Source organism: Cyprinus carpio, chromosome A22 (genome assembly GCF_018340385.1).
Source record: "Cyprinus carpio isolate SPL01 chromosome A22, ASM1834038v1, whole genome shotgun sequence".
NCBI classification, from domain to species: Eukaryota; Metazoa; Chordata; class Actinopteri; order Cypriniformes; family Cyprinidae; genus Cyprinus; species Cyprinus carpio.
Genome location: NC_056593.1, coordinates 16,310,201 through 16,337,703, shown reverse-complemented (window position 1 = coordinate 16,337,703; position 27,503 = coordinate 16,310,201). Strand labels below are relative to the sequence as shown.

Genomic DNA, 27,503 nt, shown 5'->3' with positions numbered 1-27,503 from the left:
AATGGTTTTTTTTTCAGATAATGGAAATGTTTTGTAAACATTTTTCAATTTAATTTGCTAGAATGGTTGATTCATTCGTTCATTTGTTCATTTTTGTATGAAAATGTAGTGTTGTAAACGACTGGTTATAAGTTGCGAACCCAGCTGAAGTTCACCGAGGTGGTCATTTCCTCGCAGCATTTCCTGCCATCACGAAAACCGCTCATGAGGCCTCTAAAATATGCCCAGCAAGGCAATGCTGTTACAGCTCTAAAACCAGCCAAAGAGATGGTGTTCCAGACCTCCAGTACCGCTCACCATATCGGGTGAGCTCACCCATTTACAACACACTCACATCCGCATATATAGCAGCCATGCTTTCATATAACATGGATATCTATTTCTATTTTCTCCGAACAGTACCGCTGAGACTTTTACTGAGTCCATAACCACAGAATGGGGGACAGTGAACCATACATGGTGATAAAAGTCATTCTAACCCCAAATATATTTCTATATAACCTCTAAATTATATGTTTAAATATGGTATGTCCCTTCTTGATCAGGTCAGGTGGTGGAATGGCTTCGGAGTGCTCCTGCTCCGTGGAGCATCCCGTTCCCATCCCTGTCCCTCTTTTCCAAGACTGCAAAAATCTGTCCCACTGTCAAAGTAAAACTTTTCAAAGTAAAACATTCATCCAGTTTTCCATTCATCAAGTTCAATGAAAAAGTCATCTTGATTAATTTAGTTGTTGGATTCAAAACACAGGGCTGTCATTCATGCCTGAATCTGGTAGATCTGTCTTGCAGTAGATGTGTGAAGATGTCATTTAATCACCGTACGCCGATCAGATGTCATTTAATCATTTTCATCCGGTTTTTCCTTTCTGTGGTTTTCTTATAATGAGTCTATTGTACTACCGCTCTGGATCTGCATGCATGGGGTCGACTTCCGCGTTCACGCTGTAAGTGTGTCAGGCCTGGCATGATTAGGTCGACGGCATCCCTCTGATTGACAACTCGGATGCTTGTATTTTATTAATTTAATTTCATCTTTAAAAAATCCGGATTTAGTTTATTTATTATTGCAAATTTAAATTTCACACTTTTTTTTTTTTTTTTTTTAATAGTAGAAATTGTTCTATGATGTAGGATGTTTTAAATATTTTATTGGATGTTTTAAGTGATGATTGGCCCAGTGGATGATGATTATGATGAACATTAGTCATCATCTAGACTGCTTAATACATTGCATGACAAAATAGGAAAAAGAGCCTTGGCAGAAATATTGCACGTCCTGGGGATAAAATGCACATAGAAATTAAAGATTGCTAGAAGCCAGAAATTTTTGGTTGTGGAGGAATACACAATATATCAATATGTTAAGAGAAAGCGTCCTTCCTCATTTTGGCAATTGGACATAAATATTTATTATAAGTCAATAATGATGCATAATTTAAGTGCACTTCTTTTATTTTATTATTAAACCAAAATTTGGTTGCGCATATCCTACCTTCTGATAATCGACATAAATAAGAATTGTGCTAGCTAGCAATGATGACATTCCTTCAAAATTGATTTGGTAACCATTTAGTATCCAAAATAGAAACGGCTTTTCTTCTGATGCTAAATGGTTTAATATAGAGTTTTCCAGTGCAAAAATAAACAATAATTCAATACGCAATCTTGCAACTTTCATTTTTTTCTCAGATTCTTGTTCACATTGTTGCTGTTGGTTTTGTACGGGTCAAACAGTACATTTCCTCAGAAAATGTAAGAATCCAGTACTCTTTCAGTTCTCTGTATTTTCAGGTGTCATTCCTGTGGAGGAGCCGTTCAATCACCTGCAAAACATTCGAAAGGGCAAGGAAAGCTCCTCTTCTTCATCAGACTTAAAAACACATGGTGAGAAACAGTGTCTACACCTCTTTTTACAACACACTTTTCACAACAATTCTTCTGTTTGTTTTCTTTTATCTTCTCAGGAAGAACAACAATCAACCTTATGTGGCTCGTCTTGACAGGGTTCGGGATTCCGGTTGAGCTTCTTGATCAATTACTGACATAGATAAACATCTTACAGAAAAACACCAGTGGTGAGCAAAACATCATGGGGCTCACAATGCCTTTGTTATTTAATGGGTTCATAAGATAATACATTTCCTGTTATTTGACAACTATGGAAACATATTGAACTCAAAAGCAGTCTGTAAAGGCCATTTCTTAAAACCAAATGTATTGAAATAAAAACTTGGTCTGCTGTGTAGCACCTACAGCTCTGCATTTCTACCTGAATGAAGTCAGTGTTTCTCAGTAGTCTATTATTATCAAAATCTCTGATTATTTCAGTTTAAGCAGCATATTTCAAACATGAGACCAGCTAGTGAAAACGGTTGCGCATGTTCACTTGTGAAAAAGGTGTTTCTTAAAGGATACTCCACCCCAAAATTGAAATTTTGTCAGTAACACCGGTTACCCCCATGTCGTTCCAAACCCGTAAAAGTCTTTGTTCGTCTTCGGACACAAGTTAAGATACTTATTGGGATGTGAAACCGGAGGCCTGTGACTGTCCCATAGACTGCCAAATAAATAACATCGGGTCCGAACAGGGAATGAAAGTCATTGTCAGAATACTCCATCCTGCATCAGACGTAAATTGTTCAGGAGATGCTAGGCTTGCGTTATAATTGTGAAGTGACAGGAAAACACTATTATTTCACTCAACAATTCCTTGTCAACATTCTCCGCTGTGTTTCTCCAAAGTCTCACGACGACTTTAATACTTTTATGGACTTTTGAATCTGTTATTTATTTGGCAGTCTATGGGACATCACAAGCCCTCCCTTTTTCATCCAAATATCTTAATTGTGTTCCGAAGACAACAAAGTTTTAACGGGTTTTGGACGCCATGGGGGTCAGTGTTAATGACAAAATATCATTTTGGGGTGGACTATTCCTTTTAAAAACAAAAAAAAGATGGCAGCAGCAAAAAGAGCCTGTTTTCATTCTTAGGTAGAAAAAGGTTTGGAAGTGGTCCTAACAAAACTTAAGTAAACTCAATATAAACTAATAGACACTATTTTAAAATAAAATACATGTTTGTAAAATAGCAAACATATATATATATAAATGATGTTTAACCATAAAAAATTGCCTTGTAAATCTTTCATTATGCTATACACCAGTATTCACCAATCACACTCCCACCAAATCTTACATTCAATTTTATTCGCACATGGTTTTGTATTTCTTTTTGAACTGGTTCGCGTATAATTATTATTTGGGCGCATTATATATTATATTTGTGGGGTGCGTAAGCTCATATCAGTAATCAGTTCCAAAAACATTTCCAACAACAGATATACCAACTTCTCACTGAAGAAAAAAAAAAAAACAAGTTAATAATTCAATATTTGGTAGACTATAGCACAATGAGAAATTTAAAAGCCAATTCCTTTGGCGGCCAATCGGTTTTGCAAGGAACAACCATAAATTTAACAAGGTGGGATAAATGCCAAAAAAGTACATATTTTGGGAAATTGTTATACCCTGTGGAAGCAAAAGTCATAAGTTTCAGTCCCATGTGATAACATTAACTAGCATTTTTGGGAGAAAAAAGAAAATCCTCAAAATGACTGAACACAACTTGAAGGTTAAGAAAAAAAAAAACCTAATAATTAAACATGAATTTGACCCTAATATGAATGCAACACTTATTTTTACAATACAACCTTGTTTGTTGGCAATGACACTGAAGTTTTTGACTCATCATGCATGTTTAATCGTTTGTCACTTTCCCAGACAGCATTCTGTAAACTCAACGTCTGAAAAGTGCCGGAAAGAACACCTGGCTCAGTTCGCCCCACGTTCCGTATTCTGCAACAGGTAAAAAAAAACCTGTGCTTGTCTCTTTAAATCCACATCTCCGCCTCCCATTCTTCTGGGATTGATTAAATTACTCTTCATGTTGGCTCAGTCCTGTGGACCAGATTATAGCTTGTCAAAAGCCCATATATTCCCAATATATATACAAACAGACACAATGTTTTATGATTTATTTCTCTAAAAGTATTAATAGAAAACCGTTTAAGAAATAATTGAGGAAGAAATGTTATATTGTATGGAGAGCAGAGCAGGTCTGATCCGTGTTTTCATTTTTCCAGAGCACCATTGAGCTGATTCCCAATCACACGCGAGTGCATTACGTCCCTGGAATGAGAACAACCCACAATTTATTTTGTATATGGAAACCGAACACAAAGTCTACACCAAGGATTACCCTGCCAAATGCTGCTGTTGCTCCATTCTTTACTGCTGTGTAATGCCTGTGCTGCCACTGCTGTCCCGTATAACCCTGTTAAGAGTTATATCATCTTCCATATTATTGGTTAAACATCTTTGGCATTATTACAAAGAAACTATAAGAAAATTGAAAAAAGATGGAACGTAGAATATCTAGATGTACTAGTTAGAGCATATAGAGCGATCGCATTATACTTTATCTGTATTTTCCCCAAATCAAACGAACATACAAAAATTACTGTAACTTTTCAGAATGTTTTTATTTTGAGTTTTAATATTTAAAAGACAGATCTTGTTCCACAACGGGATAAAAAATATTCACTTTTTTAATTTGGAAAACTTTTTCTCGCAAATTTATATTTTTATTGTTTATATTCTCACAGTTCTGTCCTTTTTCCCGCAATTACTGACTTTTTTTGTTTTCCACGTTAACTCGCAATTGCGAGAAATAAACTTGTAATCTTCTGATCTGAGGAACATTGGAATTGTTAGATATAAAATTGCAATTGCGAGAAAAAAAAAAATTGTGAGATAAAAATTCACACCTAACTTTTAATTGTTTATTTGTTTAATTGCGAATGTGAACTCAGTTGTGAGATGGTAGAATTGCAATTGTGAATAAAAAAAATTATATATATATATACATTTAGTCCTATGACGATGAGTCCATATTTGAAATCTCATTAGTGATGCAACATTAGTTAATTATTATATTATTAATTATTATTATTATTTTTTTTAAATCGGCATAATAAAATTTTTAATGGTCCTTAATTTTATTTTATATATATATATAAAAATGGTGTATATATATATATATATATATATATATATATATGATGTGTGTGTGTGTGTGTGTGTGTTGTGTGTGTGTGATGTGTTGTTGTATATATATATATATATATATATATATATATATTATATATATATATATGTGATGATGGTGTGTATATATATATATATATATATATATAATGTTTTCTTTTTTTTCTTTTTTTTCCTTTGATTTTGGGTAAAATCCTTTTGTTTACAGTAGAGGAATTATTGTTTTTTTTTTTTTCCATGTCATAATTTTACCAATTTTCACACATCTGCTCAGAAAGAGCCACTTATTATGACTGTTGTTGTTTTAAAGTTGTTACACACAGAGACAATTATATGACTGAGTCTGTAAATGTTGCAAAAAAAATGGAAATGCATTACATAGACGTTTCGCTAAGTTTTTGTATATACACCCACCCCCCCCACACCCACCACCCCATTTTTTACCTAGGCTTTAAAACCGTATTTTCTTCAAGATTCCTACTCACTCTCATGTGGTTTCAGAGCGTCACACGTTTTTCACCAAGCAGGTGTTAGCGATACTATTAAACAATTTGTTATTATTTAGAGTGTACTGTGCCTTTAAGGATTTTTCTGTCCTTCGTGCGTTGTATGATGCGCGCTTCATAATAAAACCATGACTGCCAACATGATTGTGGGCGTGTCTTCATTACTACCCAGTTTCCAGAGTTCAGAACTGAAAAGCTCTCAGTTAACCTCTGGAGGATCATTGTGTGAAACTAACCTCGCCAGAATTTTCTGCGTTATGGATGACAAGGGCAGGAAGATACAGATTGGGACAAAATGCATATGATGAAATATGTGCATATTACAGCTAACGGGTCTTTTAGCTTGTTTTATTTACTTAAGAGTTTTATCCTACAAAATTTCATTGCCTTGTTGCAAGAAACACATCCTAATAATTTAACAAAACAAAAACCAATTATTTATAAACTAAAAAAATAATTGTAAATGCACCGTTAACTCATAGCCATATAGCCTACGAGATTTCAAGTGATATAGCCCTACAAAGTTTCAAAGTGATTAAGTTTAGTAATGAAAAGTAATAATGACAGGTTTTTTAGAGACTGTCGTTTAAATGCTTTGTGCCTTCTGATTGACCACCACATCTGCAAGAATCTGGAAAGACATCATTTGCCTTTTGCACAACGTCAGATCAATGGTGTGGCAACAAAAAACATTTATTCTGTTAGAAATAACGCATTGCTGAAAGTGCTTAGTCTTGTTGTTAAACATAAATCTCTGTACTTTGAGGCACGTTACTCTGGGCAATTGTCAAGTGCCGTCTTCACCACGGACGTCCCATATTTGATTCCAATAAAAAACAGCGTGAAAACAAAACTGCAGACTAAACCTTTTCAGTACTGTAGCCTAATATTAAATATCATCAGTTCCTTGCTAACTGCTATGTAATTTAATTCAAACCATAACCTGTTAAAGAAAACGTTCAGAGTTTTCTTGTTCTTTTTTTAAGTTTTTTGCAGGGTGAATGGCATAATGTTTGCTTTGAATCCTAATTGCAATCATAATGTTATGCACAACCATAAAACACAAAAAAACAAACATCAGCATTCCTGTTTAATTTCCGTAGTTTTAAGGTGACACCGCGGAAAGAAGGAAAGAAATTTTTTAATGTGATTCAATAACTTCCTTTTATAGCCTACTTCGAAATAAGTAGCCTTTTTATGTAATTTTGAGAGCTGTGCATAATATTTCTATATGCAGTCACAAATGGGAGAAATGTTGAGTAACATTCATTAACATCTCATTCATTAGACATTTTGATGACTGACTCACTACAATCGTCAAGAACACACACTATAAAATATTTTTCAAAAGAGTATTTATTAGTGTTGGGTGTAACACATTACAAAGTCGTTATGTAATCAGATTACTTTTTTTCAAGTAACTAGTAAAGGTAGTTTCAAATAAAGTAACACCCATTTGTTGACAGTTATGGACTGAGAGCTCTCCTGTCCTCATGTTGAGAGATTTTTTTTTTTTTTTTTTTCATTTGAGAGAAATCAGAGGTGTTGTGTGTTGCGCGCTGTGTGAACATGAGGTTTTACTGTAAAAGGTGAGCATTTTACTCATCTGACTGACACAAAAACAGATTCAGTATCCTCAAAATTAATAAAATCAGAGAAAAATAGATTATGAAATGTTAAGCCTTACCTACCTAATAGCTAAATAAATAAACAAAATCAATAAATAAAAAAATCTACTACACAATTAAAACAAACCAATTCACTTTTGGTGTGAAAACATCCATTTTCCTTTGAGCCTGTGGCTTATTCATTTCACTTTTGGTGTGATGAAAGGCATTTAAATATTGCCAAAAATTAGATTTTTTTATTTTATTTTATTTTTTTTATATTAAAAACAAGCAAGAAAGCCCAGCCCAGATGTGTAAACGTAACGCAGAAGTAACGTTACACATTACTTTCCACAAAAAAAAGTAACGCATATTACAATGCGGTACTGTTAAAAGTAACTTTCCACCAACACTAATGAAGTTGTAATTAAGTACATTTAAGATATATTAACTTTAAATATTATGTTTAATAACACTACAGTTAAAAAAAAAAAATCAAGTACTTTACAATGTGCTTTAGAATGTTAGTCAAACACATCAAAAAATTAGTGTGTAGCGTTACTTTTAAAATAACAAGCTAATTTTAAAAGAATGATTAAAAAAAATGTATTTTGTAAAGTAAAACTTTGACCATTACAAAATGCACTTGTGTATTTAAGTGTTAAACATGAGTGGCTTCCTTTCAGTTATTCCAAACGCAAGTATTTTTTTAGTTATACTTTTAAGAACTGAAGTACACTACAAGTCCACATTCATTACAATTAAAGGGAAAGTTCACCCAAAAAATGTCAATTCTGTCATCGTTTACTCATCATCAAGTTGCTCCAAACCTTTATGAGTTTCTTTCTTCTGTTGAACACAAAAGAGAATATTTTGAAGAATGCTGGTAACCAAACAGTTGACGGTAGCCATTGACTTCCATAGTATGAAAAAATTTAAATAAAATATACTATGGAAGTCAATGGCTATCAGCTGTTTGGTTCTTCAAAATATCCTCTTTTGTGAAGGTCATACAGGTTTGGATTTTTGGGTGAACTTTCCCTTTAAGTGCACTTTTCATCAAACTTTGTCCAAAATTTCAAGATTAAAAAGTCAAGATTAAAGCTTTTTAAATAGTACTTTTCAGAAATAACAACAGAACACTCTTAGGCAGGACTTTTATAACTTGTGCATAATAGTCTTTGTTATCTAGAACTTTTTTTGAACTTCACTTACAACACTTTAATGTATCGCAAGAGCAAAAATACATTCTGAGGAAAAATGTACTATCTGAAACTGTTAACTGCAAATGTTATCTTAAAACTGAACGTATCCTGTTTGCTAAATAGATCTCTGCTTCACAAAGCAGCAGTGCATGTCTGTCAGTAGGAGCACAATTAATCACGTACTAGCTTCTTAAAGGCACAACGGCCAATTGAATGAATCTAGACCGAAGCAATTGTTTACATGTGTTATTTCTGTTATCAGTGCATTTTATTAGGCACCAGACTGTTAGAAAGACTTGTTTTTTTAGGGTGTTAACAAGTTTGCAAGTACACACCAAGTGTGCCAGTTGGGACAGAGCCATTGAGTGCTGCAGTAATGATGTATATTTGTAGTTTGTATCATCCTGGTTCCTTCGACAAAAACCCAAAAGGATTTTTCTATTGGCTTTTGGATTACCCAAGAAAATCAAATTCACAACCTAAAGAAATTTATGCATTTAGCAGATGCTTTTATCCAAAGCGACTTACAGTGCATTCAAGCTAACATTTTTTACCTAACATGTGTTTCCCTGGGAACCGAACCCACAACCTTTTGCACTGCTAACGCAATGCTCTACCGAAGCCTAAATACAATCAGCAGAAGTAAACAAAAAGGTAAACATAGTCTATAAACGAACTACACCATGGTCGCCACAAAGGACAATCTAATTTTTATTCATAGCTATAAAATTTTGATGAATGTGCATTGCTAAATTAGCAGTTGAATTGTATCAGAGACGACCTGCTCCTCCCATCATTCACTGCTGCTGTATATTTTGAGGGCATTGTTTCTCTGGCATACAGGCCTGATTCTGCCCATTCTTCATGCTAAATCTGAAGCACGATCTCTGTTGAAGGAAACCCATTCCAGTTGATATTTATATCCACTTGTTAACAGTATTGTTCACGAACCTAACAAGATGTTTGTGTGAAGTATATATAACTCTCTTTGGAGGGAAAGAACCCTAATGACTAAATGAACAGCTGCCAACTACTGATTGCTAAGAAAAGTGTTTGTATTCTGTTGCCTAGAAATGCAACATGTCTTAAAGGAATAGTTCACCCAAAAATGAACATTTGCTCAGAATGTACTCATCTCAAGCCATTCAAGATGTAGTGAAGTTTGTTTCTTCATCAGATTTGGAGAAATCTACCATTACGCTCACCATAGGATGCTCTGCAGTGAATGGGTGCCGTCAGAATGAAAGTCCAAACAGCTGATAAAAACATCACAAGAATATACAAGAATTCCAACCCAACTCCAGTCCATCAGTTAACACGATCTTGTGAAGTAAAAAGATGTGTGTTTGTAAGAAAACAAATCCGTCATTAAGCCATAGACTAGACTGGAGTCATGTGAAGTAGTCTTGTGGATTATTGTGATATTATTATCAGGATCCCTGATGATGTTCCAGGATCAACAAGGATGATGATCATGGGACTACTAGGAAAATTCGGTCACTGGTATAAGGCAGTAGCTTTTGGATAGGAATGTTCTTCCAGAACCAACAAAGGATGTTGATTCAGGAACATATTACTCTTGGACAAATCACAGATGTTATATCTCTCTCTCTCTCTCTCTCTCTCTCTCTCTGTCACTGCAGACACTTTTGACCCCAACCTTCCTGAAGAGGGTCCGTCTGCTCCACCTCCAGGTTGGCTGGACAGTGTAACAGGCTACGAGGAACACACTGGTGGAGGTGAGAAAACCTTTGTGCCTACCACTCATTAATAATAATAATAATATTACTAAGATACCATTTTTATAATAAAACACAATTATAAACACTAATAATATTAATAATAGCATACTGTTATTAAGATATTATAATAATACAATATTATATACATTAAGACATATTAATTATAATAATATTAAACAATATAAAAATAATAATAGCAATATTTAATTTTTAATAAAAATATATTATTATTATTATATTATTTTTAAGTTGCTGTTATTATAATAATACACTATTATTTACCCTAAAGCACTATAATAAAAAATAATAATTAATCATAAATATATATTATATAAAATATGTTATTGTTGTTATTATTTTGTAAGACACAATTATTATTATAATGCACTGTTATTTATAGTATGTTTATATTATTATTGTTTGTTGTTGTTGTATAATGGCTATTTAGTTATTGTGTGAAAAATGCAGAAATAAATAAAAATTTATTTTGCATACCGGTTATAGGGTGCTTAAAAATATCAGTATTGGTCAAAAATGTAAAATTGGTGAATATTTAACATCTTGTAAAATCATGTAAATATAGTATGCAGTAAATGACCTAGTATCACAGTTATGTCTTGAATGCCTTTTTATTTATTATTTTCCCCATTTGATATTTTGTTGTTCATATTCATAGACTGTACAGATCAAATCTGTCCTCCTCCGCCAGACTTTGTCCCTAAGCCTGAAAATGACAAGAACGCCTCAGTTCCAAATGTCATGTAGGTACAATATCGTTTTTCATTTATTTTAGGAAGTTACAAATATAAAAACATATTCATACTACATTTGATGTGAACATAATAATTTTTATACTGAACAATACATACAGATTTTTTATTTATGTATTTGCACACTTACTGACAGGGTGCCCACCGTCTCAGAGGATGTTGCGAGAGACGCTCTACTCCAGTTTGTGGGTAAAAAATGGACATACAGCAGCAAACCTGCAAAAAATCTGATCTTCAAAGAGCTGACGCCTTTTACAGTTTACCGTGTAAATCTTGTTATTATCCATTCTTGATCTGGAATTATTACATATTATAATAATAATTACATGACCACATGGTCTGTATCATTTCAGTACCGCTTGGAAACGTTCACAGAGTCCAGATCAAGTGCCTGGGAATCAGAGCCACACACAGGTGCCCGATGACACCAATACAATGATATGGATCATTAAAAAAGCCAAAGCTGCATATTAATAGATTTTTCTCAGGTCAGTGTGTGGATGGGCCTCAGAATGGAGTGAGTCCTCCACCGTGGAATGTCCAGGTGTCTTATCCACCCAAATTCACCAACGCCGTTCAGAAAATCAGGGTCCCACACTCGTCATTCATTAAGGTATGTCTTTAAGCAATTTTAATTTACCATCAAAACCAACTCATAGTGTATCTTACCTAATGTGCCTCCTGCTCTTAATTTATCACCGTAAGTCAGACTTTTGCTTATGTTTTGATGCCTGTGGGATTGCATCAGTGCGTTGTCATTGCAGCCTTGCCACCGTTGTCATGGTAACGGCAAAGTGAGGTGTACCCACTGCCGAGGACAAGGGTTGGTATGTGAATGTTTAATTATTATTAATTATCTGTCAATTTTTTATTCTACTGACTGTTTTCTCCAAAACAAATTTAGACTCGCTGTATGTTCTGTCATGGCTCTGGTCACAGTCGCAACCGACGGTGTACAACCTGCCACGGAAGAGGGAGAAAAAGGTAATTTGATGGTTAAACTGACCGACAGTGTGGTCTATTGTGTTTTATATGCTCACATGGAAACAGAAATGTCTCACCTCCTTCTTTCAGGTGTGTTTCTTGTCATGGAAAGGGTTACAAAGGCTGTCTTACGTGTAACGGTTACAGAAACCTTGTGCATTTCATACAGCTCACAGTTACATGGTAAATGTGCCAATAAAATTGCATTTTATGTGTTTGTTTTTTTTGTTTTTTGTCTTTTTGTTTTTATGTGTGAGGTAAGATGCATCAGTTTGTTATTAGTTCTTATGATCTCAGTCCCTTTTTTGGTTACTGTTTAGGTCTGCACAATAATGTGGTCTGTTCATCTTTGTATTTATGTGGTTATCTGTGTATAACACTACATTATTTCACAGGAAGAACCAGATGTTTGAGTTTATACCCAACCGGGTGCCTGAATTCCCGCTGAAGAAGTTTGAGAAGGTGTCTGGGGAAGCGTTCTTTGTAGATGAAAACCTTCTGGTATACATTGATTCATTAATTAACTGATAAATTCTTTAGAATTCAGACATTTATATAGACCTATATATTATTTTACTTATTCATGTATAGGAGATGTAGAGTTAACCCTTCTCAGACCCAGTGTCTCAAATATGTTACACTGATGTAACAAGTTGAAATTTTAATGTCAGCATGATAACATACTTTGACTGTTCGCTGTAAGTAATGTAAATTTACCTCCGTTTACATGTAAAACATGAATAAACATAATGGATTTACACATGACTGCCACCAGCAGGGCCGATGTCTGAAGAGGGGACACAGGATCTCTTTCCCTCTCGGGGAACCATGGTTATATGCGTAACCCGAGACGTTCCCCTTTTAGGGAACTCGCGCTGCATCCTCTAGCTGACACTATGGGGAACAGAATGCCTGCTCAACCATGCCACGGCACATGCGTGTTCATCTGGTGAGAGAGCACCAAGGGAAGCTACAGTCCACCCCTACTACCTGACTAAACTTAAGGGATAAAGGAAGTAGACCATCTATTTAAAAACCCCAAGGGGAGACAGCTAGAAGAGGCTCAGGGAACTGCCTACTTGAAAAATCCTGATAAGAGGAGATGGCAGAGAAGAAGTCTTTAAAGAAGACAACTCACCATGGGAGAGAATGCTTGAAAGCGTCCTCTCCATAGGGGGCATCTTTGTGTATCCACGCTCAGCCACACCCTCAACATCATCCACATGCTGAAAAAGAAGTAGCTAAGCTGAATATGGCTTGTCCTACAATCTTACTAACTCCGTGTGGAGGTCAGGAAGAAAGAGGAGACTCTTGGGGGAAGGGAGTTCAGGACCGACTAGAGAGTGCTCGTCTTTCAGGTGACCAGACTAAATCGAGCCTCTGAGGGTGTATTCACACCAGGAAATTCCGCTGGTTCACTGGCTTTAATCCAGACCAAATACAATCTTGATTTTTTTTTTTAGTTTGGTGCAGTTCGCTTTCACACTGCCTTTTTTTGCAAGTGAACCAGAAATTGTAAACCACACATGTGCCAAGATCATCCATTCATTGGACAGAAATTCTCAAGCAGGGAAAAACAGGAAGTGCAAAAAAAGGCTAATCATGGAGATCTTTCCTAGTGTAATTTAAATTTTTTTTACCGATTTGGTGTTATCTAACACAATTATACTAACGCAATATGAAGCAACTTATGAGCATCATATGAGACAATGTCATATGATGTTGTAATTACGACTTGCCGAAAATAAAATCTATAGATATAAAATACTTAAAAAACTTATAAACTTATAAAACATATCACAATGCTGGTTTAAACATGTAACCTATATAAATGTGCTCTATTAGGTGCATATCCAATCATTTGTGTGGAGAGTGGAAGCTGAAGCGCGTTTCAGGACACAACGTAGATCAGATGACCCAAGAAAAAAGTATCTGGATCCCGCAGAACGCCTTGAGAGCTGGACGTGCTCATGCAAATGCTGACTACTATACCTCAGGAGAGAACAGAATGAAAGGAACTCCAAGGGAAAGAACTTCTCGCCAGATTCCTTCCATGCCCTGCCTACAATCCCCATAATTGTTCTACCTAGCTACCTTGGCAGCCATGGGACCCAAACCACAGGTAGTAGGCACTCGATTCTCATTCCTCAAAAGAGAATCAAGCATACAAGGCATTTCTCAGCGCGATAGCATCATGCACCATGCACTAAGCTCCCCTGAGGGCCATACATGATCTGTTCAAACACAAGATACCCTCAAGAATCAGGCAAAAAACATTGCATTTAGTCTGTTTCGAATCCCCTGAGCCGCAGGACCTGAACCACGAGACGAAGACGCTTGTCCCTGATCCCTCAAGAAGAGGGACAAATGCAAACGGAGCTTTCTCACTGGAAACTTGTCACAATGAGCACATACAGAGTCCTTGAGAACTGAATGTGCGTGCTTCTCACCAAGACACATAACGCATAGATTGTGTGTGTGTCCTCGGGTGTCAGAAACCTAGGACACGGAGGCATACACTTTCTAAAATGCTCACTTGCCTTGGTTGCACATGCTTCAGAAACCAGTCCTGCTGGCAGCAGTTCCCTATAATGTCCGCTAGAGGATGCAATGTGAGTTCCCTGGAAGGGGAACGGAGAGATAAAGCTTGCATCCTGATGCTGAGGCTTGTAACGGCGCCCCTGGCAGCAGTGATGGGATTGCAACCCAAATGCATCGGAATAAAGCACTTGCAATTCACTCTGACATATTCGTGCTCACATTTTTCAACTATCCTGTCCCTGACTAAGGTCTTTAGAGCCTTTCTAATAATGTTTGATTTAATAAATTTACCTGACTGTGATTCCAAAATATAACACACAGATGTTTTTAGCCTAAGTCACAATGCGTGTTGGCAGGTTTATCCGATAGAGGGCTTTCCTGACCAGGACATCTGCGATGCCTCAAAAGAAGCGATTCAGAATCACCTGCTAAAATATTCTGCTGTGAGCCGCATCCTGCAGCAGGTGAGCAGAAACTGTCCCAGCAGTGTGTGCTACCAAATACACAACAGAATCAACGTGCAATAAATAAAACATGACTTTGCAAATGTGAATACAGAGGGTTGCAAGAATGCATTTCCACATTTGACCACTAGATGGAAGCACCCCCTTGACCAACTTAAAACTTTAAAAACTTGTGTGCATGCATCGGCCTGTTTGATTGAGAATTATGCTTAAAACTTAACATTTCCACATTTACAGGTTAAAATATAAGCAATTTCTGATACCAAATGAATCCGATGATACAAATGACACATTCTGTAGCTAATATTAAGTGTTACATTGACATTTTCTCATTCTCTTACAGCGTCAAACGATCGAGCTGGTTCCTCTCACTCATGTATATTACGCTTACAGTGGGAAAGACTATGATTACTTTGTTTTTGGGCGAGAAAACAAAGTTCACACTACCAAATACCCTTCTTCCTGTAGCATTTTGTAATTTGTTTTGTGTCTTAACCAATTTTGCAATAATGCACACCTTTTTTTTATAAGATGTAAATACAGTATATACAGTGTGTATTTATAATGTAATATATAGATGAACTGTAAATGTCTATGAAAATGAAGCTGCTTTCTCCTCATTCTCTCATTTAAGCATATAACAGCATGTTTTTAACTGACTTTTTATCATTACTTCATTCTGTATATGAAATATACTTATACTAGTATTAAGTATTAAAATGAATTTGAGTACAGTTTATTTTTGGTAAATTTTTGCCATAAAAGTGCAGTTGCTTTGCTACATGTTTACAGATTTTCTTGATAAATTTCTATATAGTTTGATCATTTGAAAGGACTTATGTAAATGTATTTATATTTCTCAGTTTATACCTTAACGTTATGTACACAGTTCCTTTTTACACATATTAATCCTAAATCACACTATATGGGGTAAGTTGTCACAGTGGGAACCCGCTGATTACCGATCCTGATTTAAGAATGATCCTTTTGAAATTTAAAGTTAATAAAGCTGCAACATTTCTAAAATTGCAACAATGACAAATATAACATGTTGTACAAACATAAAAAAATATATAATTAATGATTTGAGGAAAAAGGTGACAAAATGTGACAACGTAAATCTGACATGAAACATTATTATTGATTGTTAATCATTATGAAAAATGCACGCTAGTGTGCACACTTAAAATATAATTTATTTAATTCAAGTTTATTTGTATAGCGCTTTTTACGATACAAATCAGAAAATTAAGTTTCTACAATATTTAGTAGTAGTTTATCAGTGATGACTGTCAGTTTATGTGCATACGGCAGAAATGTTCGAAAATGCAATAAAAGATGTAAACAAACAGACAATTAACACTATTAACAGCAATTATATTAAAATGTGGTAGTTCTGTATGTTGTCTCAGGCTTAGCATCATCTGACTAACTTATGACTAAATATGTTTTTAGAATTTGGATAAAATTCAGAAAAAAAAAAAAAAACATTTAAAAGTGTTTAAAAAATGCACTTGGATTTTTCATATAAAATACTAATACTTTTTTGCAGCTATTAAAAAGTCTTAAGTAGCCCTTCCACAAATAAAGGCCTTAAAAAGGAAAGTCTTAAATTCATAAAGTTATTAAATGTTGTATGCACTGTAAATATTTAATGCTTTCTGTAGTGTTTATTTTCTTTACAATCCCCCCACCCCCCCCCATCCAAATATCTAAACATCCTTAAAACAAGATTGCATAATAAAGATATTAAGTTTATATGAGTTTATATGTAAAATAGTGAGTTTATATGTAAAACAAGAACAAATATTTCTCAATGCGGTATGAAAACTTTAAATAAAGTTGATTTTTTTCTGAGCCTAGCAGTTTTAACCATAAACTTACTTCCTTTTGACCTAATTCTCATAAAATTATTTCCATATTATAGTGGTTGGAAGCAGAGACATTAGAGCCTTTTATTTATTTATTTATTTATTTGTAAAATGAATTAAACATTATTGTAGCTTTTCATACTCTGAAGTGTTGCTAATAACGCAACTACTGTGTTCTCCCTACTAGACATATTGTGTTCTCCTTACATTTGGTACTTGTCTTAACAAGTCTTTAAACAGTCTTAAATAGTCTCTAAATGTACTGCCCATGTGTCATCTAGACCTCATATAGTTAAAACAACGGCAGTTCATCGCTTAGCTCTGGGCTTCGAACAGGACAGACAGTAATGTTCCCATCAGACGGAGTTTCTCGGGTGTAGACTGAGCTGCTGGCGGCGGGTATAAGCACAAGCACACACCTGCTTCAGTAACACTCACAGAGGACGGATATGACAGCAGTGAAGGAGGAGTGGCTCTCGGCTCCGGGCGCATCTTCTCTCGAATCACCGCACTGACATTTACTCCACAAACTGGAATAAAACCATCAGCAGCGAGGACAACGACGGGCTAACAACACTCGGTAGGTTTTTAAATGTTCTGTCAGCTTTAACTAACCATGAGACAGTATTATAGGATTATTGATGGTGAAAGACGATAATAATATGGTATTCTGATGTAACCTATGAATAATATGTAGGAGTTCTTAAAAAGAAAACACCATGTTTTACTACGATACCTTCTGCCACAATTTATTTAAAAAAAAAATTTAAATTCTGAAAATTCGCTAATTTTGTTTGTTTTTTCATAATTTGAAAAATGATGTTGATTTTTACAGGTGTAATCGTTTTAAATGTATGTTTTGTAAGAAAATACATTGCATTTATGCTTTACGTATGCCTTATCTGTGAAACTGAAGATGTGAAGTTATTAACTGAAGACTTTTGTAACGTTATTTTAACATGTAACATTTGTTAGTTATAGTGTAGGCTACTTGATGTATTTAAGCTATTAAAAGGGGCACAGGGAGGGCATGAGGGCTAATCATTCAATACTTTTAAGACAGTTCAGTCTGAGTATGTTGTTTGGTACAGTATACAGTACAGTGTAATACAGTGTAGCTTCACTCTTGTGAACAGGACAGGACGTATATTGAATTTATTTAAATGTTGGACGTCAGTGATGTTCATTGTCCTCTTGTTTCTTTCCTTTTCCTGTTTGCTGGTGAACATATTGTGTTGCTCTGATTTGTTTGCTTCCGTCCTTCACATGCTGTAAATTTCCTCCCATATATAGAAATATTCTAAAATTATTTCATATCATTGTGGTGAGACATGAGTACTTAGTGGAGTTTTAGATATTTCGATATACGTGTGTTTGAAATATTAAAATTGCATATATATATATATATATATATATATATATATGACCAATACATGGGTGACCAATCAGAATCGAGTATTCCAGAAAGCGGTGATTTCTTATAAGTCATGTTAGTAAGCCAATGTATAAAGCACAAGTTTTGTGAAGTTGACGGACGCTTTGATTTGAAGACTGATGGACTGCATTATCAGGATGTGTTGTGATATGGCTGTAGGTTCTTGTCAGGGAGGGTTTATGTTTCACACCCACTCTGAGCACTTGAAAGCCAGAGGAGAAGCTGACAGATCGACTGTGATCTGGTTTTGGGAGGAGTCCTCACATAGAAGCCCCATGAGAGAAGCCAGGCGGCGTCTGCGAGGGCCTTATCTGCGCTGGCCAGCACTGCAGCCGGGCTGCTGTTGTTGTTTTATCTGGACTGAGCTTTGTTCTGCATGTGAGCAGTCTTACAGTGTGATTGTTCAGCGCAGGACACAAGAATTACAACATTATCAAAAAAAAAAAAAAGACTACTCCTCCATCAGATCATCTATTAACCACCAAAAAAAAATAAAAAAAATAATAATATATAATAAATAAAATTAGATAAACCTACTCATTATATGATAAATAACATTTGTTTGCACAACCTGTTGAAATGATTTGTTTTATTGAATTATTTTTAATGATGTTTTTAAATTACTTTTTATAAATTAACTATATATAGTTTTTATGAACTGAATTCAAATTTTTGTTTTATTAAAATAAAATAAGTAGATAATTGTGTGTTTGATTTATTTATTTATTTATTTTTCAATTTAACTAACAGTAGTTTTTTTACAAATTGGATGCAATGGTTTTATTCAAATATTTTCTTAAATATTTTTACAATTTAACTGACAATATGTTTTTGATTTGTTTTTACAAATTGAGTGCAATTTTTTATCTTATAAAGTGTTTTCAAATTGTTTTTGAAAGATTTTTTTTAATTATTTTTTTTATTTTAGCTAAAAGTATTTTTTAGTTTTTACAAATTGAGTGCAATTATTTATTTGATTTAAATATTCTTCATATTTATATTAAAATATGTTTTACATTATTTATTTTACAAATTATTTTTATTTTAAACTTTTATTCATTTTTTAAAAATTGAGTGCAGTTATTTATTATATTAAACTATTTTATTAATAGTAATTTCATCATATATTTTTTTTTCTTTTGTGTCTACAGACTGAGTATATATTTTATTAAAATAAATATTGTATTTATGAAATAAATTTTTACATTATTTTCAATTTAACAACACATATTTTTCACCAATTGAGTGTGATTTTTATAATTTTATTCAAATAAGTATTATTATTATTATTATTATTATTATTATTATTTATTTGTATTACTTAATCAGTGGGATGTGTAGAGCTTCTGTTCAACCTGAAATGTTCCTTTAATGTTCTATTTATATATTTAATTTTCATAGGAAGATATGCATAGATGATTGAGGGTTTGGGGTTGGTTTTCTGATCTTGTGCCCAGAGGAGTTCTGTGGGTTTTCGATAAAAAAAAATCTTTCTCTGTGGTTTCTCATAGCAAAATATGTAAAGCAATCAAAGCGTTTGTGGATTCTGGTTTGTTGTGATATCCATCTGACCAGCTAAAATTTGTGTTAAAGATATCAGATGACATTTTATGGAGTTTAGGGAGAAGATGTTCACCATTTTATCCCTTGTGAACAGATTCATTTTTTGGCTCTTGAGAATCTGATATATCAATGTCCTTTATCCTTGCTATGCATATCAACACTTTCTTGGGAACGTCCCAATCCTGCACTGCATTGATTTATGCTTTCAGATCTGTTTCAGATTATCAGAGCATCTGCATCTGGTTAGTGTCTATTTTTCTCTTATCTATAAATTTCTGGTTATTATATATTAATTTGAGATCTTTCATCCAGACATGCATTTGTGATTTACTGCCATGTTGCTGATAGTTCTTTATAATATATAGACAAAGTAGATGTTTTTGTGTATGCAGTTGATTGATTCTAATAATTAGAGTTTACCAAAGAGACCAGAGTCATACAATCTGTGTATAGAACATATATTGTTCAAGCTTTTCACTGATTCATTGTTTGTCCTTTTACATCTAAATTTAGTATGCAATGTAAGAAAAAAAAAGTTAGGGAAAAAATAGAATACAGACCACCCAACAAGAAAGTCACAAATGCCACTATTATTCACTTTATGGCTTTAACACAGACTAAAGTAGTGAAATAAGTGGAAAAATATGACTTGGTAATCTAAAATAAGCCCTTTTCCCATAGAAAAATGTTCATTTGCTCGCATCCATCTGAGGAAGGAATCTGATGCGAGCTTTGATTAAGATTGGGCTCGTGTTAGTTTGTTGTAGTTTAAATGTTGTGTTAATATGTAAACACACTCCAGAAGCCTTTCTGACATCTCCATTTGACATTTTGAAAGATTTACAGATCATTTTTCAGATATTTTCAGACAAAAAGCTTAAAACACAACAAATATGAGAATGATTTCCATTGTAAAACTCGTCATGAAAATGGTGTAGTATCATAGCAGAAGACTTCTGAAAAACGTTCAGAACAAATAAAATAAAAATAAAAAATATAAAAACAAATAAAAAAAAACTAATACTACAGTACATGTTAACTCATAAATAAAAATAAACTGATACTACAGTACATGTTAACTCTCATTTAAAGGTGTTTAGGCAGTTTGCTGTACGTCGTTGAACTTGGGAACCTGGGCAGGTGGATCTTGGGAAGCAAGCCAGAGATGGCGATCAGCTGTCATTGTACCCCTGTGTCTGCAGAAGAATTGCTTTGAATGTGCGTGTGTTGGCGAGACAGCAAACAACATCCTCAGTAAATGACTCAATAACCCATTGTTGTGCCTCTCTATTATCTTAATTAATTGGCCCTTCTCTTTATCAGCTCAACAATAACAATGCTCTGGCAAACACTGTACTTCCTTCCCACAATGCATCTGTTCGAACCTGCTGTCTGGCGCCAACCCCAGGAAGGTCAGAATGAGGCTGGAAGTAGCTCCGTGTGGGCCAGGGGCGAAGGGAAGCTCTGTCTAAACACCCAGCCAGCTGTTTCGACAAATAATAGTAACTTCGTCATCATTCAGCCAAACTGAAATCTTCAGCCAAGCTAAATTCTGATGTTATTTCTGCTTACAGAGCCCCAAACAAGTGCGGTTGTCATTGTACTACCAACTGAGATTCACAATATGTCGGTCATGAGTCATGTATATATTTGTCTTTCATTGTTTCTGAGTGATTTGATTGTAATCTGCAGCTGTTTATTCTTCCAAAATTGGGATGGAGTGTGCGGAGCTTTGCAGAATAGGGAACAATCCTAACATTTGTTTACATGTGTAAAAAAATCTTACTGTAAACTGTCTTTTCTCGCATTTATAATTTTGGACCCCATTGGCTTTCATTGTATGGACAAAAACAGTTGAAATTAGCTTTTGTGTTCTGATAGAAAAGAAAGAAAGAAAGAAAGTGTATATAGTGTATTTTTTGCTCTATACTAAACAGAATTTTAAAAATAATACGTTTAAACACTTCCCCGTCTCCCCCACACATAGCACCCTTGGCGTCATTTCTGCTATTATTATGTTGCTTCTTACAAATTTCATGACACTTTCAAATTGAGATTTTCTGGTTTTACGTAATACAGATGAACGTGAATCTGGCAGTGTTTTATTACAATGGTTGTTTTTTATAGGTGCAGAACTTATCGGGTGAGCAACCAAGCAAGTTTATTGCATCAGAAAACACAATTTTCATTGCCATTCTATATTGTGAAAATAGTCAAAGATAAATGGTGTGTCTCACAGTAGGATTTTTGGAAAGGAAACATTAAAAGAGATAAAGGAAGAATTAAGGAGAATCAATAAAATGTGTAGAATTTACTGCCATTTTATAAATAATATGTAATCAAAAAGTAACTGTAATCTGATCAAGAGCATTTTAAAATGTAATATAATCCAATAACGAGTACTCAGTTTTTGGAATCTGATTATGTATTAGTTTTTACAAGTCATGCACTGTGCTAAAAGTCTTTTAAGGCCCTCACATACATTTATGCATTTGGCAGACACTTTTATCCAAAGCGACTTACAGTGCATTCAGGCTATGCATTTTTTTTACCATTTATGTTCCCTGGGAATCGAACCCACAACCTTTTGCACTGTTAACACAATGCTCTACCACTGAGCCACAGGTTGCTATATATACTGAGAGGTACGGATCAACATAGTATTGTCCAGTCATTAATCTTTAATCTATTTGTGATCTACTCATGACTGGTGTGAAAAGAAATGAAAGTTGGTGTTTTACTGGCACTATTGGCTGGAAACTGGAATTTTTTTTGTAGTTTTGCCAAATAGTTTTTTCTAAGTTGTTATGTCACGCTGCTCAGAGTACAGTTCTGTTTGGTGCTACTAGCAGCGCAGAAATCCCACACTTAACCTTTACACCCCAATATCATGATACTAATTTTTACTAGACCTCAGAGACAGAGGTGTCTTGGACACATATATCTGATTAGCCGTATCCCGACACGCCTGTCTAAACCTCTGAACCCTGCGTTCCTTGTCGTCACATATAACTCCACCTGGAGCAGAGATACTAGCACCCCCTCTGGCTGGACGACCCTTGAGGTCCCGGGATGTCAGAGAGCCCGGCGGGGATCCTTACCTCTCGGTATGGAGCTCTCGCTCTGTTTTCTCATCCTTTCAAATGAACGGCACTGGAATTCTTCAAGGCCAAAGAGACAAAGATAAATCAAGTGAAGATTATACAGGATTGTGCATCAGCTGACATAAAAAAAAATCGCTATTATATGTGATTTAGCCTCTTTTTTGTGTGCGTATAGGGTCCTACAGGCCTCGGTGCTTTTGTAACTGTGTGATGTGGCAGACGAATTCAAAATTATGAAACCTAATAGGTCTAGCTGACGGATAAAAGCTGTCCTTGTTATTTAGTATCACTAGCTCACTATCTGTTTTGGATTAGGCGTCTTTGTGTAAATCATTTGCTAACGCCCGTCAAGCGCACATGTTGTAGAGATGCTCTCTTTTATTATGTATATGACCCGCGCTGTTTCATCTCCTGCAAATTGCTCTCAGAGGCTTAGCAGAGGGATTTCTATGCTATCGGTAATTGGTTTTAATTAATGTGCTCTCAGGTTCTGTCATGTGAGGCAAAACAGAGTCCTCTAACTTTCCTAATGAACAGCATTCGCAGACAGCAACAGGAATAGCCTCTCTAATTTCCGTCCGTCGCTGCTGTAAATATAAGTCGCCTCAAGTGCCATGGGAAAATACTAACGTACAAAAGAGTCTCTCTGGAAATACTTTGCTTAATTCCACTGGAGTACCTTATAATCATGGCCAGGCGGAATCTGCAGACGCCTTTTTGGGATTTTATGCATTGATTTAGGGGGAATTTGTGAAATGGACTTAAATGTTGTAGAACGTGATTATCATTTAATTGCATTGCATTGTATTCAGAAACAATAAGTCATCCAAAGGTTCATTCTCCCCAAAAAGTGAAATCAGGGAGACTATGTGCTGCTAAACTTCCAGATTCAAGACCTTTTAGATCGGATCATTTCATTGATTCTGTCGAGTTCACTAAACCAATCAGTGACTCACTGAGCCGTGGCTCTTTCAGACATGACAACAAAATAATTAATATTTAACTAAAGATTATTTTTAATGTGAATTATTCTAAAAGCTTAATTATTAAATAATATATCAATATGAATTAATTTAATAAAAAACTTGGAATGGAGTCTTTTGTGCTTGTCAACGAAACAACTGATATTATTTTAAACTAAATAATTATATATTATTTTTTGAGCTTAATTATTATTTGATATGAATTAAGAAATAATAAATAACCAATTGTTTGTCTTTATTTTTACTATTCCATTTAAAGATGCTAGCGGTGCAAAAAGGGCCATAGAAATATATAAAAAGTGGCAGATGTTTTACACTGGTGTATAAATACTGCACACATGTGAATCCCCTTTGATTGAAAGCTGTGTTTCGTACTGGGACTGGTCCTCAAACACAAACCCATCAAAGAACAAATAGGTGAAAAGGTCCTCTCTATCCTCTCAGCGTAACAATAATGTGTTCCAGCTACAGCATACAAAAGGAAGAGGCAAAAGACAAAATAAGCATGTGATTTCAAACAATCTGACTCCAGTCTGCGGTCTGAATGTCAGTACTTGAGACTGTTCTGTGGGGAACCGTGACAGTGGTGTGAGATCCAGTGCCTGGAATGAGGTCACTTGGACCGCCGGGGAGGAAAAGTCTGTATCATCTGCTTTTGTTGAGTTTGTTGACATTGTCTGTGAGGTCAGGCATACAGTATGAGGAGCGTCACACATGAATCAAGATAATTGTTATTAATGTCAATATTATGAGATAATTGAAGAGGAGCTCGAATGATTAAAGACATTAATGAAAATTTTATGTCTGCATGCATTAGAGAAAACAAAGTCATTTTACTCTCCCTCATGTTGATCTAAACTTGTATGACTTTCTTCTGTTAAACACAAAAAGAGAGATTTTAAAGGAATAGTTCACCAAAAATTGAAAAATTGATGAACATTTAATCACCCTCAGGCCGTACAAGATGTAGATGAGTTTGTTTGTTCATTAGTATAGATTTGTAGAAATGTAGCATTACATCACTTTCTCATCAATGGATGCTCTGCAGTGAATGGGTGCCGTCAGAATGAGAGTCCAAACAGCTGATAAAAACATCACAATAATCCACAAGTTATCCACTTCAGTCCATCAGTTAATGTCTCGTGAAGTGAAAAGCTGCGTTTTTGTAAGAAACAAGGCATCCAACTGTTCAAACTGTTGCTTCTGGCTAAAACACCAGTCCAGGACTTTTTTTTTTTAACATATATAAGTGGTGAAAAGGAGCTACATGATAGTTTGTTTAGTTTGTTTTGTTATGAAGTTTGTTTGTTGTAGTTTTGTTTATTTATCGAAAAAGCAGGTGTGTAAAACTTGAGGAAATAATCCAGGAATAATAAAACATCTTTTATATAAACATTTTAAAACATTTTGCTTCAGTTGTTTTCTTCTGATAAAAATTGTGAACTTTTTTATTCTTTTTTGACCTTTGAAGTGACCTAAAATAACTTCTCAGTATATATAAAAAATATTTTAAAAGTTTACTAGAAGAAATAGTTTACACTCAGTGAAAGGTTGTTAGCACTGATGTTGACTTCAAATGTGATGTGAGAATGATTTTACCAGGAGTTTTACATGTTTTACTTACACAGACTTCTTTTAGTAAATACTTTTTATCTGAAACATAAGCCAAACATTTTGATTTCTCTCTGATATTTGTGTTTTTGTTCAAAGCAGGTTGTTTACATACACACCCGTTATTACAAAACGTCCTTTGCTGTGAAGCCTTTGTTGTGGATCCAAATCAGGGATGAGTGTGTTTTTTTGTTTTTGTTTTTTTTACAATGAAACAAATAAGTATTAAGTCCAGCAGGTGTTGTCTCGCATTCTCTCATCTCAGACTAAACAAAAAACAAAGAGGCATAATATGTCTAGACAGTAATGTTAACAAGCTTCCTTTACCCACTCTGTTGTAAAACTCCCAACATAGAGAAGAGATTAGTTTTAATAGAGAGAAACAGTGAACACCCACCCTTTCCTGGGTGCCAGAAGAATTTTCCAGTTCTCCATGGACATTTAAGGGAATCACAGGGATGAATCACAACACAACATTAAAGTACAAGACTATATACTTCATGTCTTTTATGGAAAAATGAAGTGCTTATCCTATGAAGCAATGATGAAACTGAAACAAACAAACAAACAAAAAACTACAGACTTTAAGTCATAGTTGAATACACTAAGAATAATATTTGATTGAATAATTTCGAAATTTGAAGCAAAAAAAAAATGGTTTGACTTCAGTTTTGTAAAACTATACATAAAAAATATCAGCATGAAACAGAAAGCAGATGAGCTGAACAAGACGAAGATTCACTCTCTGCCAACAGGTGGAGCTTAAAGCGTTTCCTTGGTTTCTGCTGTAAACAAAGCAGCGCTGCACTTATGAACTTTAATATGTATTATACAGAGGCAAGCACGAAAAGAAAGAATACCATCTAAACTTTTCTAAAGAGACTAAGTTCCCCTCAGACATACATTCATGTAAACTCCTACCACTAAATGAATCGCGATTTGTTTAGCATCTCAACCTTTTTGAATCGTCACATATTTTAATTGATTTTCAACCGGCTCGCATTTAATCATTACATCCGTAATATATATGTATATATATATATGGTAATGCATAGTTTTTATTTTTACAATATATTAATAAAAAAGTACAGTAAAAATTACATATAATGCAATGCAATGTTACATTTTCACCATATATAATGTGACTTAAAATTAACATGTTTTAATTAACATGTTTTTACAGTAGCATTTTTACAGTATTTTAGTGTAAAAAGTACAAACTTTTTTGTATATATTAATTTAGTAATTCATCAGGAAATAAGCAAAAATTTTTTTTTAATTATGAAGCTGAAATCACATAGTATCTACATAATAGTGTATTATAACCAGTGTTATTTCACTATCATTGAGTTACTATTATAGTTTTTACTAATAATAGTAATAATTTGAATCAGTTTTTTATTTTTATATTTTATATTTTCATTTAAATTTTAGTTAGCATTTCAGTAATTTTGTTGTGTGTTTTTGACATTTATAGTAGCTTGTTTATACATATGTTTATATGGTTGTTATTTTTTTATTATTATTTTTTTTTTCAGTTTATGTTTTAACATCAAATTAAAATAAATTAAAAGGAGAAATGCTACCTTAGCAACTAACTGAAATAAAAAAGTTTTTTTATATTCAATTTCATTTAATTTAAAGTTTATTTTATTTCAAGTAACAATTTTTTTTTTTTTTTTTTTTAATGATTTAATTCTAGTTTCACTTTTACAATTATTACAATTAATTGCAAGAACCCTGATTATAACTAAACTTATAGTCAGTGTACATTTATGTGCAATAAAAATGTATTCCATACGGTACTTTTTGGCATATGTAAAATGTAAACAGTATATACAAATACCTACAGTACAAATTTTAATGCAATCAGGCTGCACCTAGGTAAGTGCAAGTCATGATTTTAGTACCTAAGGGTTTGATGTAGTAAAATCTTGAGAGGAACTCTCCTACGTGGATCTTAACCAAACGACTAATGGCAGGTTCATGCTGTGTTTTAAAGAGGGGGTCA

General features: G+C 34.3%; 3 protein-coding genes across 3 annotated transcripts in view; all 3 read left to right on the top strand.

The window, feature by feature from the left end:
- Nucleotides 1–27,503, top strand: part of LOC109052145 (cullin-associated NEDD8-dissociated protein 1-like) — a 149,678-nt gene that overhangs the window by 24,688 nt on the left and 97,487 nt on the right.
- On the top strand, nucleotides 12,144–15,649 carry LOC122134913 (protein SSUH2 homolog). The gene is made up of 3 exons (XM_042712119.1): nucleotides 12,144–12,421; nucleotides 14,818–14,925; nucleotides 15,269–15,649. The coding sequence occupies exons 1-3, from the start codon at nucleotides 12,278–12,280 to the stop codon at nucleotides 15,401–15,403; spliced, it is 387 nt and encodes a 128-aa protein (XP_042568053.1). The 5' UTR covers nucleotides 12,144–12,277; the 3' UTR covers nucleotides 15,404–15,649.
- Nucleotides 17,134–27,503, top strand: part of LOC109055698 (semaphorin-3D-like) — a 49,005-nt gene continuing 38,635 nt past the window's right edge. The window contains exon 1 of the mRNA XM_042712124.1: nucleotides 17,134–17,376. The gene's annotated coding sequence lies outside the window, so the exon portion shown is untranslated. The remainder of the gene's footprint in view (nucleotides 17,377–27,503) is intronic.

Coding starts and splice junctions, on each gene's coding strand:
- LOC122134913 (XM_042712119.1), top strand. CDS start 12,278: ATGTGGTTATCTGTGTATAACACTACATTATTTCACAGGAAGAACCAG. Junction 12,422..14,817: donor TTGTAGATGAAAACCTTCTG/GTATACATTGAT, acceptor GCGTGTTGGCAG/GTTTATCCGATAGAGGGCTT. Junction 14,926..15,268: donor TGAGCCGCATCCTGCAGCAG/GTGAGCAGAAAC, acceptor ATTCTCTTACAG/CGTCAAACGATCGAGCTGGT.